This window comes from Sinohyriopsis cumingii, chromosome 2 (genome assembly GCF_028554795.1).
Source record: "Sinohyriopsis cumingii isolate HCF-2022 chromosome 2, ASM2855479v2, whole genome shotgun sequence".
NCBI lineage: Eukaryota > Metazoa > Mollusca > Bivalvia > Unionida > Unionidae > Sinohyriopsis > Sinohyriopsis cumingii.
The window spans coordinates 91,881,859-91,899,342 of NC_142962.1; the positions used below are offsets into that span (position 1 = coordinate 91,881,859).

General features: G+C 33.8%; 1 protein-coding gene across 2 annotated transcripts in view; it reads right to left on the minus strand.

The window, feature by feature from the left end:
* Positions 1–17,484, minus strand: part of LOC149805368 (unhealthy ribosome biogenesis protein 2 homolog) — a 153,359-nt gene that overhangs the window by 48,903 nt on the left and 86,972 nt on the right. For both annotated transcript variants that reach the window (XM_089949746.1, XM_089949737.1), the window contains exons 17-18: positions 7,104–7,241; positions 2,992–3,099 (exon numbers count right to left, since the gene is read on the minus strand). In XM_089949746.1, the coding sequence (XP_089805872.1) occupies positions 2,992–3,099; positions 7,104–7,241 (246 nt within the window). The remainder of the gene's footprint in view (positions 1–2,991; positions 3,100–7,103; positions 7,242–17,484) is intronic.

Consider the following 17,484-nt stretch of genomic DNA (forward strand, 5'->3'; position numbering starts at 1 on the left):
ATCTGCCGCCACCTTAAGACAGCTTACCAGCAAGTCTAGCAAATTTAAACTATGTTATATCGACTTATACCTGCATGAAATCAATAGGAAAATTATTTATGTTCTCAAAAATGGCAAGTATTATAATCGTTATGTCTTTAATTCACTGACAGACTAGACAAAACTCAGCACAGAATAAACCTGACCTGGTACTCGCCATTTGCGTTAATAGTCACATGTCTTCACAAATCTCAACCAACGACGGAAGTCCAATAGTCATGTCATATCAACAACAAATTCCTTTTCAATGTTGTTGTACAAAATTTCAATTATATTAAATGTAAGTCTGATACCTTTTGTAAAAACCAGAATGAACATATAATTCTCAACATTTTTATTTCGAGAATAACTACAAGAAACATGGCCAGTCGGATTCATCAAGCAAAGTGGTCTAGCTCCCTACTTCGTATGCTCCCTGCGTGAGATAGCACATGTCAATGCAGTAGCAACAAAACTCTGGAAGTTGGTCTTGAAATAAATATAGAGAATTTTGTGCCCTTTCATTTTTGTATTTTTATGTCAATGATTTTCATTTATTTTTTCTACAATATTTGAAAATGACGGATGTGATTGTGTGTTCTCGTGCGACTAGCAATCAAAATCGCTAATACCAGCTCAAATTTCATCAACGCATTGGTTTTATCGTCGTTCAGCAGAGTAAAGACATAACGGTTTCAATACTTGCAATTTCTGAGAAAAATAAATCATTTTCATATCGATTTCATGCAGGTATAAGTCGATTTAACAACATTTACATTTACTAGCCATCTGCTAAGCGGTTATACTTTAATGCCACCATGTTGGCCGTTTGTGATGCTAGACTGGTTTTCATACCTTCCATAAAAATAAAAAAAGTACAGACATAGGTGAAACAAAAAGTCTACTAGATGAATCTAATCCACTGAGCATTTGGATTGTCTCAACAAATATATTTATGATAAGCATCCAAATGATCCATATTGCAACCTCCTAATATTCTGGTTAGAACTCAATAAATTTAACTCATGATCAGTTCAGTTACAACTCAATTATGTAATTGTTTCGGGCATCAAGTTGTGGAGAAAAATATCCCATTTTTTCCCAAACTTTCATCAATATTTTCAAAATTCAAGAACTTTTCACGGTTGGGAATTTTTAAAATAATTTCTCCTGACTTTTTCCCAATTTCCTGGTAGCGTGGAAACCCTGTATTACAGATCTGAGGACTCTAGGAAGCACATGTGTTTAGACTTACTTATTAAAGATTAGAGGACCCTGGGTAGACTTACAGATCAGAGGACCCTTGGAAGCACACATCTTTAGACTTACCTACTACAGATTAGAGGACCCTAGGAAGCACATGTGTTTAGACTTTCCTATTACAGATTAGAGGACCCTAGGAAGCATGCATCTTTGGACTTAGCTATTACAGATCTGAGGACTCTAATAAGTACACGTTTAGACTTACTTTATAACTATTATGGATATGAAGGCCCTAGTAAACACGTTATAGGCTTTCTTAACAGTTCAGAAAATATATTTACAACCTCCAATTTTAGGCATCCAGAATGCTTATATGTTTTAATTTAAAGGTGAAAATGAGCAAAGAGTTCACTTTAAACTGAAGCAGATACGACTTAATTTAACATTTACTGCAAAACTGAATGTCACACAATTATTGCTTTATGATCAGTGAAATTGCTAGTATGCCACAAAATTGTATTTTACTGCGATCAATCTTCCTGTGAAGTTTGCATGATTAATAATAAAATATTGCCAATAAAACATGCATGTAAGCATATTTAGATAGAGTTTAGTAATTAAGCCAAGGATATGAAATAGTATAAACAATCTATATGATCACCAAATGGAGTTAAATATTAGAGAAATGAAACCAAAAGTTTTAAGTCACTAAAACAAACAATGGAGTTTAGAAAAAAACATTTAAATTATATTGCAACTGCTTTAAGAAACCAAATAATATGAGACCATTTAGTCAAAATTTTAATATTAAGCTAATATTATTCTGAAACTGGAACAATGGTCTAATCAACATACCTGTTAGTGTGTTCCAAAATAGAGAGAGAGTGAGAGGGAAGGAGAGTAAGCCAGGTATATATTTCTTGGAAGGGTCAGTCAGTTTTGTTTCTAATGGTATTTAGCATTTTATCTGGTTGTATCATGTCCAGAAAAAAACCTATGTGCCTTTCCCAACACACAGAGGCAAATGACCCATGCTGGCCCGGGCAGATATCAAACCATTGACCCCTGGATTATATGTCTACCAAGTGAACTACTGTGCACATATAATCATAGTGGTTAACTTCTAAAAGCACCACCATAATGATTTTACCTAAATAAGATAGTGGAACACATGTGAGGCAGGTCTCAATTTGGTTTCTTTTTACTCATGGCATGCATAGTCATCTATTTTTCCAGAAAGTGAGGGACAGCAGAGAGTTCCAAGCCATATTTAAGTTGCATTCATGCAGATTATGGTATAAACTTTGGAATCCAAACAGCAGGATTTGGTTTTATTTTCTTTTAATATTAGTTATGCTATAATGTGATTAGAATGCCACCTGTGAGCACTATATAAAAAAACACACAAGAAACATTTTGAATTCTGACCTATTTACTCACTTATCCCTATTTTCCTACAAATATGCCTCATTCAGAGTTGCTGGAGAAGTATCTTTTCCCTAAAAGTGAACTCCAGCATAGATACAAGAGGTAGACAACTGTCTGGGAAATATGTGTATTGCTAAATCTGATAAGAAGTTTCAAGTTTGCTTGTACACTCTAACTGTGATAAAATTCTTCTTTCATAACATTGATGTCAAAATGAACTTTCAAAGCACTCCATTTCATGTTCTATCTGCATACAATTAAACGGGTAATATTACAAAAGATTTCAGAGTAGAAATCAGAAAATTTCAACATTCTCAAGAATTTATTAGTAAGAAATGTTACCTGTGTGCTTCCTGGCAAAGCAGCCAGTCTTCTGTGCCCTCATCAGTCAAGTGGTCCAACAGTCTGCACATCAATGAGTTCATACCACTCTGCTTTCTTTTCTTTATACTATGTAAAGAATAACAGTATTACTTTCCACACTGCATGACTTGTAATTAATTGGTGACAGTTAATGGGACACAATTTTCAATCTTCTCTTAATAATGTTTTTACGATCTTTTGTATTTTGGGATAGAAAACAATCTCTTTATTCTTGCATATCAATCCTATGATTTTCTGACAGACAATGAAAATATTTACAAATCCAAACTATAAAGAACTACTGCATCATTCTGATTGACATATGCTTCAGGTTTTAAATCAAATCAAGTAAATGTCATTAACTTAAATATCCAGACACTAAAAATAATTAATTTTTTCTCTGTATCATTTATTATGCCATTGAAAATACTACACAGTATTTGTTCAGGAAAAGTTATATCTTTATTGTCACAATTGTGTATCGCTGTGCCAAGCAAGTACAAATCAGAAGTTGTCTTGGTAGGTATACTAGTTTGCATTATATCAATACTTGCCGAAAAAGAACAGTTGCATGATAATGTTTAGGTGTTCTTATACAAACAAAGAATTCTGTTTGCCTTTCTGGTGTTTGCTTTTCATTTGGTCTGTTCATCATGTAAATATACAGTGCAATGCTGCTATAATGCACCCTGCTATAACGCAAATTTGGATATAACGCAGTCATGCATGACTCCCAAAATTTCGCATATTCCTTCACACACCAAAAAAAAAAAAAATCTTCAAAGTACATGAAATAGTGTATAAAACATTGTGGGGAAGAGATCACGTATGAATTTGAATTCAATATGATCATGGCATGGTTCCTGAAATGTTAAATACATGTATGTGTATTTTTCTCAAACTGGGAATTTTTTTTTTTTAAGTACGAGAAATAGTGTGTAAAACGTTTATTATCATTTTGAGGAAGAGTTCGCATATGAATTTTAATATAATACGATCGTGGCATAGCTTCTGAAATTTAACAATAACACCAGGTTCTTGAATCGTGATGCCAAAATAAACATTAAAGGAAATATTACTTATTACTGGTCTAGGAGTAAAGCCAGTAAGTTGTCTTTGTGATTGTCCTCAATTAATTCTTTAGACAATTGTTGCTCAGACAATAGCCAACATGCGTTTCTTCTTTAACTGCATACACAACCAAGCAGCAGACAATAAGGTGGTTGATAAAAGATTCTCAGAGTTTAGTAAACATCAAAAAACAAAAGCCGCCAACATGTTTGCTGGGCTTGGTGGTGTTATTATACGCAATCAGTTAACCAGTAAATAATGTCTGCTTTATTAGCTGGAAACTGAAAAGGTATGAAACTGTACATGCGTTCAGCTTTAATTTTTTTTATAAAAGTGATTCATGACCATTGCAGGCCTACTGCGCTTAGTTCTCTGGTTTTAGATGTGTATGGGGTTTGCTTATGAACTTGTTATTAATTTTTTATTTTTTTATAAAAATACTTTATCATTATGGAAAAGCAAGTTCACAAACGCAATTCGATCTCTGCACTTTGCGCAAAATAAAATTTATTATCATTTTGGGGAAGAGATCGTGTATGAATTTGAATATAATACAATATATAATACGATTGTGGTGTGGTTCCTGAAATTTTAAATACATGTAAGTGTATTTTTCTCGTATCTGGAAAAATACTTTTTTTAAAGTACGAGAAATAGTGTGTAAAATGTTTATTATCATTTTGGAAAGAGTTCGTGTATGAATCTGAATATAATACGATCGTGGCTTGGCTTCTGAAATTTAACAATTTCACCCAGTTCTTGAAGTGATATGCCAAAATAAACATTATCTGTAATGTTATTTATTACTGATCCATGAGTAAAGCCAGTAAGTCGTCTTTGTGATTGTCTTCAATTAATTCTTTGTATAATTGTTGCTCAAACAACAGCCGACATGTGTTTCTTCTTTAACTGATAAAAGATTCTCAAAATTTAATACATCAAAAAACGAAAGCCGCCAATATGTTTGCTGGGCTTGGCGGTGTTATTAGACGCAATCAGTTGACCAGTAAATAATATCCACTTTATTAGCTGCAAATTGAAAGGGTATGAAATTGTACATGTGTTCAGCTTATTTTACCGTTATGGAAAAGCAAGTTCACAAATGCAAGTCATTCTCTGCACTTTGCACAATGATTAGTATAGTAGTTTTCACACCTTTCTTTCGATATTCACAAAATCTGAAGTAAAAGTTATATGCACACTGAAAGCATGTGTTGATTGTGTATACTTGCTGTAGTCGTTCAAATGAATATGCGTACAAGCCTTAATTATTGGAAATTTGCAATGGATAAATGTACACGGAATCGCATATGAGAAAATTTTAGCAGTATGAAATTTGTACAGACACCAATCATAGACCCTGGAACGTAATGAATCATACACATGCTTCGTCTTTCTTAACCTAATTCTGCTGTTATTTTTTCCCATTGAAGTCAGACACATAATGATGTGTGACAAAATTATTGAATAGTTTAAATAAGTGTACAATTTTTGCAATAGAATTACATATATTATGGATTAATTGCAAGCCCTGATGGTACGATATCAGATGGCAAGTAAACGGTGCTGATACTCTGTTCATGCTGTATATTTGACGTTGAATTCAGACACAATGATCTATGGAAAAATTTATTGAATATTGTAAATCTGTGTGCAATTTTTCAATGGAATTACATGCATTACAGATGAACTGCATGCCACAATAGTAAACGGTGTTGATACCCTATTCATCACATACATTAGACATGAATACACGTATATGTGCCAATGAGTTGTTCTCTGAAAAAAGTAAAATACTGTAAAACCCCACATTAACATGAGCTCGATATTAATGTGATCCAATTTTTTGACTCCAATTATTGTGTTATAGCGGGGTTCCACTGTACTGTCATTGGAGATAAAGCTCACTAGATATTTGTCTATGAACATGATCCAGTTCAAATACTGACATTGTTTGATAATGTGGAGATTGTCTTTAACAACAGAATGAATCACTGAAATATTATGTGCATCTTATTCATATTATCTTACCTTTGAAAACCGAAACACAATCCATATTTGAAGCAACTTTAACACTAAAACTCCAAACACGGTCATGATTGCCCTAAATATCTAATGCATAGAAATTGTTTAGACAGGTTTAGGAATTGCGGAATATGATATTTCTACTGTGATTAAAGGTGGGATGACCAAACCCAGAATGTCCAAACGAGGTCATCAAGGAGAAATCAGCAGCTGAATGAAACTGAGATTACGAGAACTTGCAAAACTCAAACAGCTTTCTCATATATAAATCCAAACCAGGCTTAGTTTTACAGGAAAAGGAAAACAAAGATAAAACCAACTTGCACACATAATTAAACACTTTATATCACACAGACTCATCAAATTTAGTGAGAAAGGGAATTAATCTGCATACCTGCTTATTTCCCTTTGTATACTCTCCAGCAGTAAATATAAATTAAATCTGCAATCTCATGCTGGCTTGATGTAATGGTAATGATCACTGCTTTTACACCTACCAAAGCAATTAATTAATTAATTCTATCAAATGTTTTAAAAGGAAGGTTGTTTTTCCTTTATCATTATTATTAAAAGGCTCACAGCTTGCTCTTTTTAGGGAACTGCTTGATCATGACTTGTGAAGCATATCAGAGGTTTTTACTGCTGTCTGTGATGACACCCTCAGTTAATCCACGACACTTTGGGTATTCAAAAGCAGTTCCATGGCCAGATGGATGAGTAGTTTACCAATTACCAGTTTTTCAGTACAGGAAAAACATTTCTTAGTTTACATTCCAACTTGAATCTATTATTTTTAGTCAGCTTTACAAAAATTGGTTAATGTCCTGAAACTGTTTTACTATTTAAAACTATCAAAGCTCTGGAAAGTATTGTTGTTGAGGTTATTTATGTTAACTTCAAATATGAGTATCACTATGATGAACAAGATGGTAGTAGCAATAAAAACAAATCTCAAATGCAATGCATTATGAATTAAGTAGACAAAGAGTACTTACCTGCTCTGCTGACCAATGATTCTCTCCTTCATTCTGATTAGAAGACAAGTTAGAACATAGGAATGAAGCTTGGGAAACTCTCGGAACCATGAAGAACACAATACATCCCTTGTTACTTGAGTAACTGTTACTGTTGTGCTGAAGGAAAAAGATGCCTTTTTAAATTGTAAAGGTAGCCATGTTTTATGTAGTTCTAACCACAGTAAAAACCTGTCATGAAAGAACATGTCTGCCAACAAAGAGTGGTCAGTCATGATAAGCAGTCTCTCATAATGGGTCTGTGCAGTAAGGCTATTTTTTTTTTCAAGGTCAAAATTCAACTAGCACGAAGATGGAAATATACCCATAATTATCATATAAATATTTCATTCTTTATTCGTTCTTCCTACAAAATCTTACATGCATTAATAAGTAAAAAATTATATAGTGCTAAAAGCAAAATGATTTTATGCATTTTTTAAAGTTAAGTTAACATGTATGCTTTTGGCATTATGACATATGAACTACAATGTTAACTAAGTTTACATGTAGGCTTTTGGCATTATGACACATGAACTGCAAAGTTAAACTAAGTTTACATGTAGTCTTTCGGCAAAATGACATGAACTGCAAAGTTAACTAAGTTTACATGTAGTCTTTCGGCAATATGACATATGAACTGCAAAGTTAACTAAGTTTACATGTAGGCTTTTGGCATTATGACATATGAACTGCAAAGTTAACTAAGTTTACATGTAGTCTTTCGGCAATATGACATATGAACTGCAAAGTTAACTAAGTTTACATGTAGGCTTTTGGCATTATGACACATGAACTGCAAAGTTAACTAAGTTTACATGTAGTCTTTCGGCAATATGACATGAACTGCAAAGTTAACTAAGTTTACATGTAGTCTTTCGGCAATATGACATATGAACTGCAAAGTTAACTAAGTTTACATGTAGGCTTTTGGCATTATGACATATGAACTGCAAAGTTAACTAAAAAGTAACAATTATCATGTCCATAAATTGTATTGCTAGCCATGAAAACAAATAAACTCAAATTTATTTACAGTCAGAAGTCAAAGCCTAAGTCATCTATGACATAAATAACAAACGGATCAAGTCAATAAACATATCTGTTAAGGTGACTGTGATATGCTGAACCTAATGAGTGGATTTTAATAACAATAACTTTGACAAGGCAACAAAGAATAATGACCTTCTACAATAATTACTGAGTAGGCACATCTGGAGAATGCAAATAGCTTGTTTAAAAAAAAAAGGACCCAAGGGCTGTTCCAGTAAAACATATACCCCCTGGGGGGAAGGCACTTTCAAATTCAACCAACCCACAACAGAAGCAATTAAAAAAAATTATGATCCACCGTCAGATGTGTTTTAATCGAGAAACACTGCCCCCTACAGAAGTATATTTTTTAAACATAATTTCTGGCTATGGGTTAGTGGGCGGTAGAAGCAATTTTAATATTGGGTTGGGGACAGAAGCGATTTAAATGACAGCTGGCCGGAGGTAATCTACTGAATTCTTATAGATCATATAATCTACTGCATATTTTTATTTGTATTCATTCATTATAATCAGTCTTTTGTCCTTTTGTCTGTCAGCCAGGTATATCTCTGATACTGTGAAATCAAAAATTTTCATGGTGGCTTATTATTTGTAGATGTCATTGATCAGTCCCTTAATACCTACTAATTTAACATCCATGAATACAGATTTTATAATAGATATTTCTATTCTAATACAGAAATCATGGATTTGTATCCTTACTAAACTCTGTGTTTACTAAAGTGATCACTATGTCTTGCTATTTTTCTTTGTTCTCAGGCATGCTGCTTTTGATTAGAATAATAGTTAAATCTTGTATTGCTTTAAATGTGTGGTCAGATTCTATGATTCCTTGTTATATTTTTTTCTTCCAATAAATATTTTGGTAAACGTATATGACTTGTCAGAAAAAAACCCAATGATGCCTGTGGAAGTGACGTTGCATCATTTGTCTACTTTTACACTATATCATTTCTTGTAAGAACATCTTTTTCAGTTACTGATGTCTTATTTTTATGCCTTGTTGCAAGACTAATATAAAGTTATAAAAAAAAAATATAGCAAGTCAAACATTTTTATATCATAAGTTAGATTTTAAAAAATGGATGAAAGTAAAGGAATCATTTTTCCCTGAGCACTCATAAAATCAATGTTTTTGCAGTTAACTGTATTGTCAACAGCATCATCATCATCACTGATGGGCTAGCAGTAACATTCTGCACTTTCAATCCAATTGTCACAGGTTCTATCTCCTATTTCTAGTCTTTCATATGAGACTTATACCTATGGCCTGTGGGGCTTTCATGGCAGAGTGGTATAAGATGCTTGTCTTGTGATACAGATCTTAGGGGCTTCCATGGCAGTGGTACAAGATGCTTGTCATGTGATTACTTGCCTCAATGTGTAAATGAGAATGTTGCCAGTTACTTGTGGAAGGTCAGTGGTTCTACATAAGTGGTGTTTGGTGTCTCAAAAGGACTTGGATTTTCTTCAGCGGTAAAACTGTCTGCCATATATAGATTCTCTTTGTCTGAAAATGGTGTAAAGGCCATAATGATCTACTGAAACTCCGAGATCTCATGTCTAAATGACTTCAGCTGTTGGAGATAAACGTCAAATCAACAGAGGCTCCATGTGCCCAAGTGTACTAAGGTGCTTGCTTTTACATCACTTGCACATCTCACACAGCGAGTTTGTGTCACAGATCAACCAATTTAGGTTGGTGGTCTTTTGGGGTTCTTCCTCCACCTAATATATTGTTAAAAAATCACCAAAAAACCCCAAATCAAACCACACTAAATCAACCAACTAATCAACTGTGGCAACAGCAGCAAAGGTACTAGTCAATCATTTTTGCCACAGCTGTATGAGTTTATAACTTTTGACTCAAGTAATTTTTGTAGACCTTAGAATATCATCAATTATGTCTTTTTGACAGTTACCTAAATGTCATCATCAGTTGGTGCAAATGGATTTTTCATGGTGAGATATCAGATGGAAAAGTCTTGAGCAATCCTGCATCACACACTGCCGAAAAGTTTACATTTTAGCTCACTTAAATTTTCTCTTAACAATGTTCATTGTTCTAACTAGAACTGTTGTAACTTATTCAAGCTATATTCATTAATATCTAGATATAATATATGTAATAAATATTTGTAACAAAGTATGAGAATGGATCAATGTTTTTCAATGATGCATTTGAATTGAGCAACAACCACAATCAACAAACCAAGAAATACAATTATTCACATATCTCAGGCAGAAGTAGGGTATAATCATAACCTGCCAAAGGATTTTTAAATTTTTAAATTTGCCAAATATTTTTTCCAACCATACTAATTCAGTGGACATATCACCAGAATGGCAGAAACAGACCAGAAGGTTAAAATCGATTTGATACAACTTTTAAGTAGCTAAATTCATATTGGTTTAGTTAACTGTACACCCTTTATTGTCTTCCTTTTGATGAAATTTCTTACTGAAGCTAAGAAAATAATGTTGCACACAAAAAAAAGAGGCACACTTCTACTCACTATTGTTTTTATTATACTTCTCCATTCCAGCCTGTTCTTATGATCTTGTCCCCCCACATACTGTTTGTCTTGTTCATGATATGTATCTAAATTTCTCACTTACTTTTCCTACTACTATACAAATGTTCTGTGAATATGCATATCAGTGTGAAACACAATGGGGAGACTAAATCCAAGATTGAAAACCTCTACATTTCTGGATGTATTCTGCTTGGATTCCATATTTCTGCACAAAACTCATGAGTTCAGAACTCTCTGTACTAATTCAGTTCCCAATGTAAATTTTTGCAAACACCATATTAAAATTCAGTAACTTAAAATTTTGAGTGCTCATGATCAAATTTATATCAGCACAGACACATCTATGACAACAGCTTTTGTGAAAAGAAAACCATAACTGCCGCACCATTTTCTGGATCTATACAAATTTGCAATGTGTGCTTAAAATACTGCACCAAAGAGTCAGCTGCTGATTTCAGTAATGTCCCTCACTTTTTTCAGTTACAAGTAGGAGAAGCTCTCAAAAGATTGTTTTTACTAAAATCTTACTTTCATTATCAAACAATCTGGGACAGTCAAACCCATATATACTCTATTTTATCTTCACTGATTTATAGTATGGTTCTCATTCTTTCACATCTGTAGTAATGTGAGTCCTTTAACAACTCTCAATGGTTGTAAGCCTATTTCGACCATGTTGACTGAACACACTGTAAGATAATGTTCAAGTAACAGAAATACCATGGGATAGCCAGAGACCAATAAAATCGAATAGTCAAGTTACCTCCCCTGCAGGGAGTTTTGTGTGTGTGTGATCTCCAATGAGGAAGTGGTGGCAGGATGAATAGCCATTGTTAAATATCTCCCTAACACTTAAATATCTTTCTTACTGTTCCATTCTGTTAAGGCTCTACTGAAATCAAAATTCTCGAAGAGATGTCTCCAGTTGTATAGCGATTATTACTGTAATGTCATTGGGCATGGTCATGTGGTTGTGGTGGGGTCTTGGTTGGGAGGGCATAAAGACCATAGGCTTACTCCATATTTGACAGCTAATTATGATGTTGTCAAAAGAATTAAAAAATTTCTAACAATTCAGTTAGACTCGGATACTTGATTCATAGTCAATGAACAGGTTCTAAAATTGATGTGTTTATTTTGGAGGTATGTTCCTCCATCACATTCAAGATTTGGATATACCAAAGGTGAAATTGGTACAGTTGCATCCTAAACTACTACCGTGGCTACTTCAAATGTTATTTAATGTGAGACTTGAATGCAAGAACTCGTAGCTTCAGTGATTTTTGGGTTAAAAAAATTAATTTCTTCTCAAACAACTCAATTTGGTGCAGATTACATTGTTTTTTAATGATACGGTGAGAATTCTTGATGTGTAAAAATTGCGCAAGAAATGAACGTCAGATCAGAAAATTACCACCACTGGGAAAATACTGATAGGAATATACAGAAATAATGATATAATTATTTAAGTAGAATATGTGTGACAATACGAGCACTAGTTCTACAACTTTTTGCAAAATACATCTTTCACAACTATTCTGTTGTTTCTAACAACACTGTAATATGGCAGTAATTTCTGTCCACTTTTTACTTTAGTCCCTTGCTAATTAATAGTTTTAGATTTTACAACACTAAGCACATTTCACCTTCTGACAATAACACATCATTACAAATATTTAGATTGCAAGAAAATAGAAGTTACAATTTTATTAAAAGCACTGGTACCAGTAAGACTAAAGGAGATGGTAAAAAAAAAAGAATCAGGATGAAAAGATTAGTAGCGTAGTAAAGAATCAATATATCTGAATGACATCAAGTATTTTTTCATCAATTTCATCATCAGTTAATGATACTGCTTAAAAATGTATTGTACTAGATAACAGACTTTTTTAGTTATCCATTTTGCAATACAAATACCAAATGATGGCTTGGAACTAAGTACCAAAAGGTCTGCAGAAAATACCACCATGATCAAAATATACATAGGAAGAACCGAACACAAACAGGACAAATTTTATCCATCTTGCTTTGAGTTTACACAGATCAGTCAGTCTCTTATGTTTAATGTCATTTAATTTTTGCACATAGAAAGCATGTACATCATTTGGTCATACATCTGCATGATAGAAAAGTTTGTCTTTTTATTCCACAGTGGTTCTGCCAACTAGAGATCTACACACACTTAATTATGCCGTATGGGGATTCTCTGATGTTCCCTATGAGCATTAATCTGTTAATTATTTCTGAATTTAATATGATCCTCCTCCTCTGTGTATGAATATTATTCTGTGCTGTGAACTCCTTTCATTGCCTGCTGTCTGAAACACATATGCATAACTAGCTTGAACAAGTTACTGTTCTTTATGGTTGTGCAATTTTCAACATCTCACATTTTTGGCCCCATGAGTATTCTCTCTTGGATATCTATGTTCCAAAAAGAAAAAGTTTTGAACCAGAGGTCTCGTTAGGATCTTAAGACTAGTCCATGGCTCCCATTTTGGTGAGTCCCACCAGGAAAAGTTGCAGTCCCGTCTCAGAAAACTATGCAAATTATAAGAACTATTGGTTGCCATAGAGTTTAATTTCTACATTCTTTATAACACTGACATAGCTCTTGTTTGTTCGTCAGAGTGAATCTGAATTTTTTCGAACCAAAGGTCTTATTCAAAGCACTAAGCTAGGCATCACACACTTGGCTACTTTCCTTTCCAAACTATCAATTCTAGCAACTTTAGCACTCTCCTGAATCTCATTACAATCTTCGTCAGTTTGCCTTTGAACCCCAAAATACTCATTCAAGTCTAAGTCTCAACATGTCATGATTCCGAGGTCACGTGCACTGCTTATTCTGTTACACTCGGAAATGAACACAATAATGAAAGCTAAAGTTGTTTATTTGATGTACTGTTATAAATGACCACATGTACATCTCTGGGTCTTTCTGCTTCTGAATTCAAGCACTGTAAATATCTGTAGATTTTCCCACCCAGTTGCCAGGCAAAGCCTTTGATCTTGCCGCTTAGCTATTGCAAGATGTTCTTTTGATGTACTCTTATAATGGTGACGATGGGAGGGGGGCTTTCAACCACTAAATTCTGTCATTGTAAATATCAGTACAGCTAACTGATCAACACATTTTCCCACTATGCAGGTGACCGAAGCAGGACTGGCAAGTCTTTGAATTTTACCGCCCACCTAAATAAAATAAAAAATGGTGTCCAAATACGTGTGATTATAAGCGCTTCCGAGACTTCTGTCAGTTTTCACTAACATGAACTCTGCCAAAGATTCACTTCCTTGCATCAGTGTTTTGCTGCCTCTTATGCCAGATTTTTCTCTTCCATAATGCTGTATTAGGGTTTTAAGTCCAACATTCCCATAGTCTGCTTGTTTAGATATGGGTATCTTGAATAAATATAACCAGCATATTGTCCATCCAACACGTACATCGGACTCGCACTCAACATCAATTTTGGACTCAAAATCACAAACTAGTATTTCCAGTGACATTTTCCCAACGTCCAACAGACCAAAATACATGAAATTCATTGTCATCATACCTATCACCAGCCAATATTTGCCGCCTGAAAACGTAGTATGAAGACAAACTGTGTTGTGATTCAACCATTTTGGTTTCCTGTGTGGCCCTTATTGGAAACATGCATTTGTAAAACTTGCAAGTTGAAATTTAGGCTAAAACTCCATAAAATGCTTGTTCCTGGGCCAATGAACCAATCAAATTTAGTTGAACAGCCATTCATGTCAAACCGAAGTATCCAGATATCTGGATGTCGCATCAAGCGATGTTAGGCAGTAGTGGCAGCGTGAATTACGTCGTGAAATGCGCTTTTAAAGTTAAAAGTTTAACAAAAATTGCATACTGTGCAAAGCACATTTTTTTATATTCGCGACGTTGACGTAATTTGCTGAACGCATATCACTGCTTTAAAAGTATGCGAATTCGTACAAATTACGTGCACTCACGTGTACTGGCATCATTTTCTGACCCAATGTTTTATTCACGTTAGACCGCTAGGAGGGGGTTAGATGCGATTTAAAATATATATTCGTTGTGTTTTTTTGTCTTTCTGACAACCCCACCAGCGATTTCTCATTTTGTTAACACAACCCACAACAGAAGTGATTTTTCTAACCATCCGCCCACTGTCAGAATCAAAACAGTTTGAAACAAAACCTCCTACAGAAGTTTTTTTGAAGTGCCGTCCCCGAGGGAGGGATATATGTTTTACTGGAACAGCCCTAATTTGCTTGAGTCATTATGTTAACAAAGTTGAAAATTAACAACAAGGAGATAAATCTGATATGCATTTCCTGACCACCAAACCCTCCAATGAACTGTTGAGAGCAGTAAAGCCTGCAACTAAAAGTTAATACTTTATTTCAGTCCAGTGGATTTTTATGAAAGGAACTGTTTATTTTATGTGGCTGTCATTATGCATGTATATGTATGTAAGAAGATGTAGAGATGCTGCCAGGATATTATCTAATGGAGGGAATGCCCCTTTGTCATCAAAATAAGGGAGAAGAAGACAAGAAAAGGGATGGGGATGAAACAGTTGTCTAAAGGGACATGTGCATAGTTTAGATTAGCCAGACTGAAGAAGCTGGAAAATATTCTTTATGACTGCTATATACAATTTTCCATACGTAGTGTCTACTGGATATCTCTGCTCCAAAATTTTTTTATACTAACATGAGCTCTGCCAAAGTTACACAGTGCTTTGGTGACTAGTTATGTTTAGGCTCTTACAAAATACAAAAAGAAAAGAGTGAAGACAACAAGCTTTGTAAGATTTAACAAATAATTTATTTCCCTAGAAAAACAAGGTAAAAATGAGAAAAACAACTTATGGATCTACAAATCAAATCCAAAATTAATCCAAGAATTAAAAAATGAAAGTCTTAGTAATAAAAAGTTCTAATGAAACTGAGTTCAAATGCATATGAAATCCAAAATGGAAGGCGATAACGTATGCTGTGGTCAGGGTCATACTGATGTGTCAATAGTTCCTTGTTGAATCACAGAAAATAATATTCCAGTGTTTGAATTCTGTGTAAATTTCTATAACTGTCTTTGTCCAAGAATTAATTTAGAGCGCAAGTATTTCCTGGAAAATAATCTCTTGGAATCCAGATAATTTGGAGAAAAATTAAAAATTCAACTCAAACTGGTCACAACAAAACATCTTTAAGTGTCAATGGTTTAAAGTCTGACTGACTAAATTCTCTATAGGAAAGAGTTTTACACTAATTTAAGATACAAAACAGATTCCCATATGAGTGTTACATGATCATGCTTCTAGAACAACACAGAAGCTTATTACATGCCTAACATCATGTACTCCTAGTATGGCTTTGACTAAAACCAATGATATTTACTTTGGGAAAGAATTTTTAAAAAAATTTAAAATTGTTTACAAGAACCCCATGCTGGTTCTAAATCAAGGTTAGGAACTAGGTCAACATTAGATACAATGTTTCTATAAGTTGTTTATGTCAAAAATAGAAAAACTCTGAACTCTTTTCTAGGCAACTTTACAACAGCACGTAATGGAATTAATTTTTTATGACAACTAACAAACAAACAATTAAATTTAATCAAATATGAATTAAATCAAATATATATAACAACTACAATGCCAGATTTCATATATTTTCCACAATATGCTGTGTTAGAGTTATAATTCCATCATTTCCATAGTCTGCTTGTTCAGACAGAGATATTTTGATCAAAAAAAAATCCTTCCTTTTTTATTTCTTTTTTCTATGCATCTTAACCCTTAGTGTGCACAGCACTACTGTAGCACAAGATACCCAAAGGCTGATTTTGTTTGAGAAAAGAGAGGAAAAATGCATTCTACAATTAAATTGCCTGTATTTTAATTAGGCATGGTATTCTGCCTTGTCTTCATTTTGAAATATCACTGAATAGGGGTTGACAGGCATGTGGTTTTTCTCCATCTGTCCTGTAAATTTGACTCGTACTAAACATAATTTTTGAGTTCAAAATCATTTCAGTAACACTTGTGCAGGTCTACCATTTTGATATGCTTCAGAACTTTATAAATCAGCATCGCTATCATCAACCAGTAGTTGCTGTATGAAATCATCATCTGAAGATGAACCATGAAGGAAATCAGCCAGCTGAGTTTTTTTAGGCAGCCCTGTTTTAAACACACATTTATAAACCTTCCTTGAGGAATGCAAGGTTAAAACTGCAACAGAACACATGTTCTAGGGCCTATGTGCCAATCAGATTTTGTTGATTAGTTTAGCAACCATTCATGTTAACTCAAAGTACCCAGATGTGTAAACAGTTGCCTGCATGAAAAAAAGACAGTGCCATGGGATCTCTACTGGTGGTACATCTTATATTATAACAACATGGTTCACAAGCTTTTCGAAAGATAAATTTCCAGGTCATTTCCAGGGTTTTTCCAGGATCAAATTAATTTTTTTTCAAGGTTCACATCTGACCATTACTGAATGGAATTATAGAACATTTTAGATTTTAAAACATCCATTTCTAAATCTAAAGATGTTTCTCTTTCAAGACTCTCCAAAACATCTAAGTCAGAAAAGAAGATTGTGTACAAAACCACAAAATGTATTGCACAAAACAAGTTTGACTATATTCTTATAAATTGGCATGTAAAGTTATTTCAATATGCAGAATAAAAATTATAAATTTACTTTGCTGACCTGCATTACACTGCTATGTGGAAATAATATAAACATAAATTAGTTTT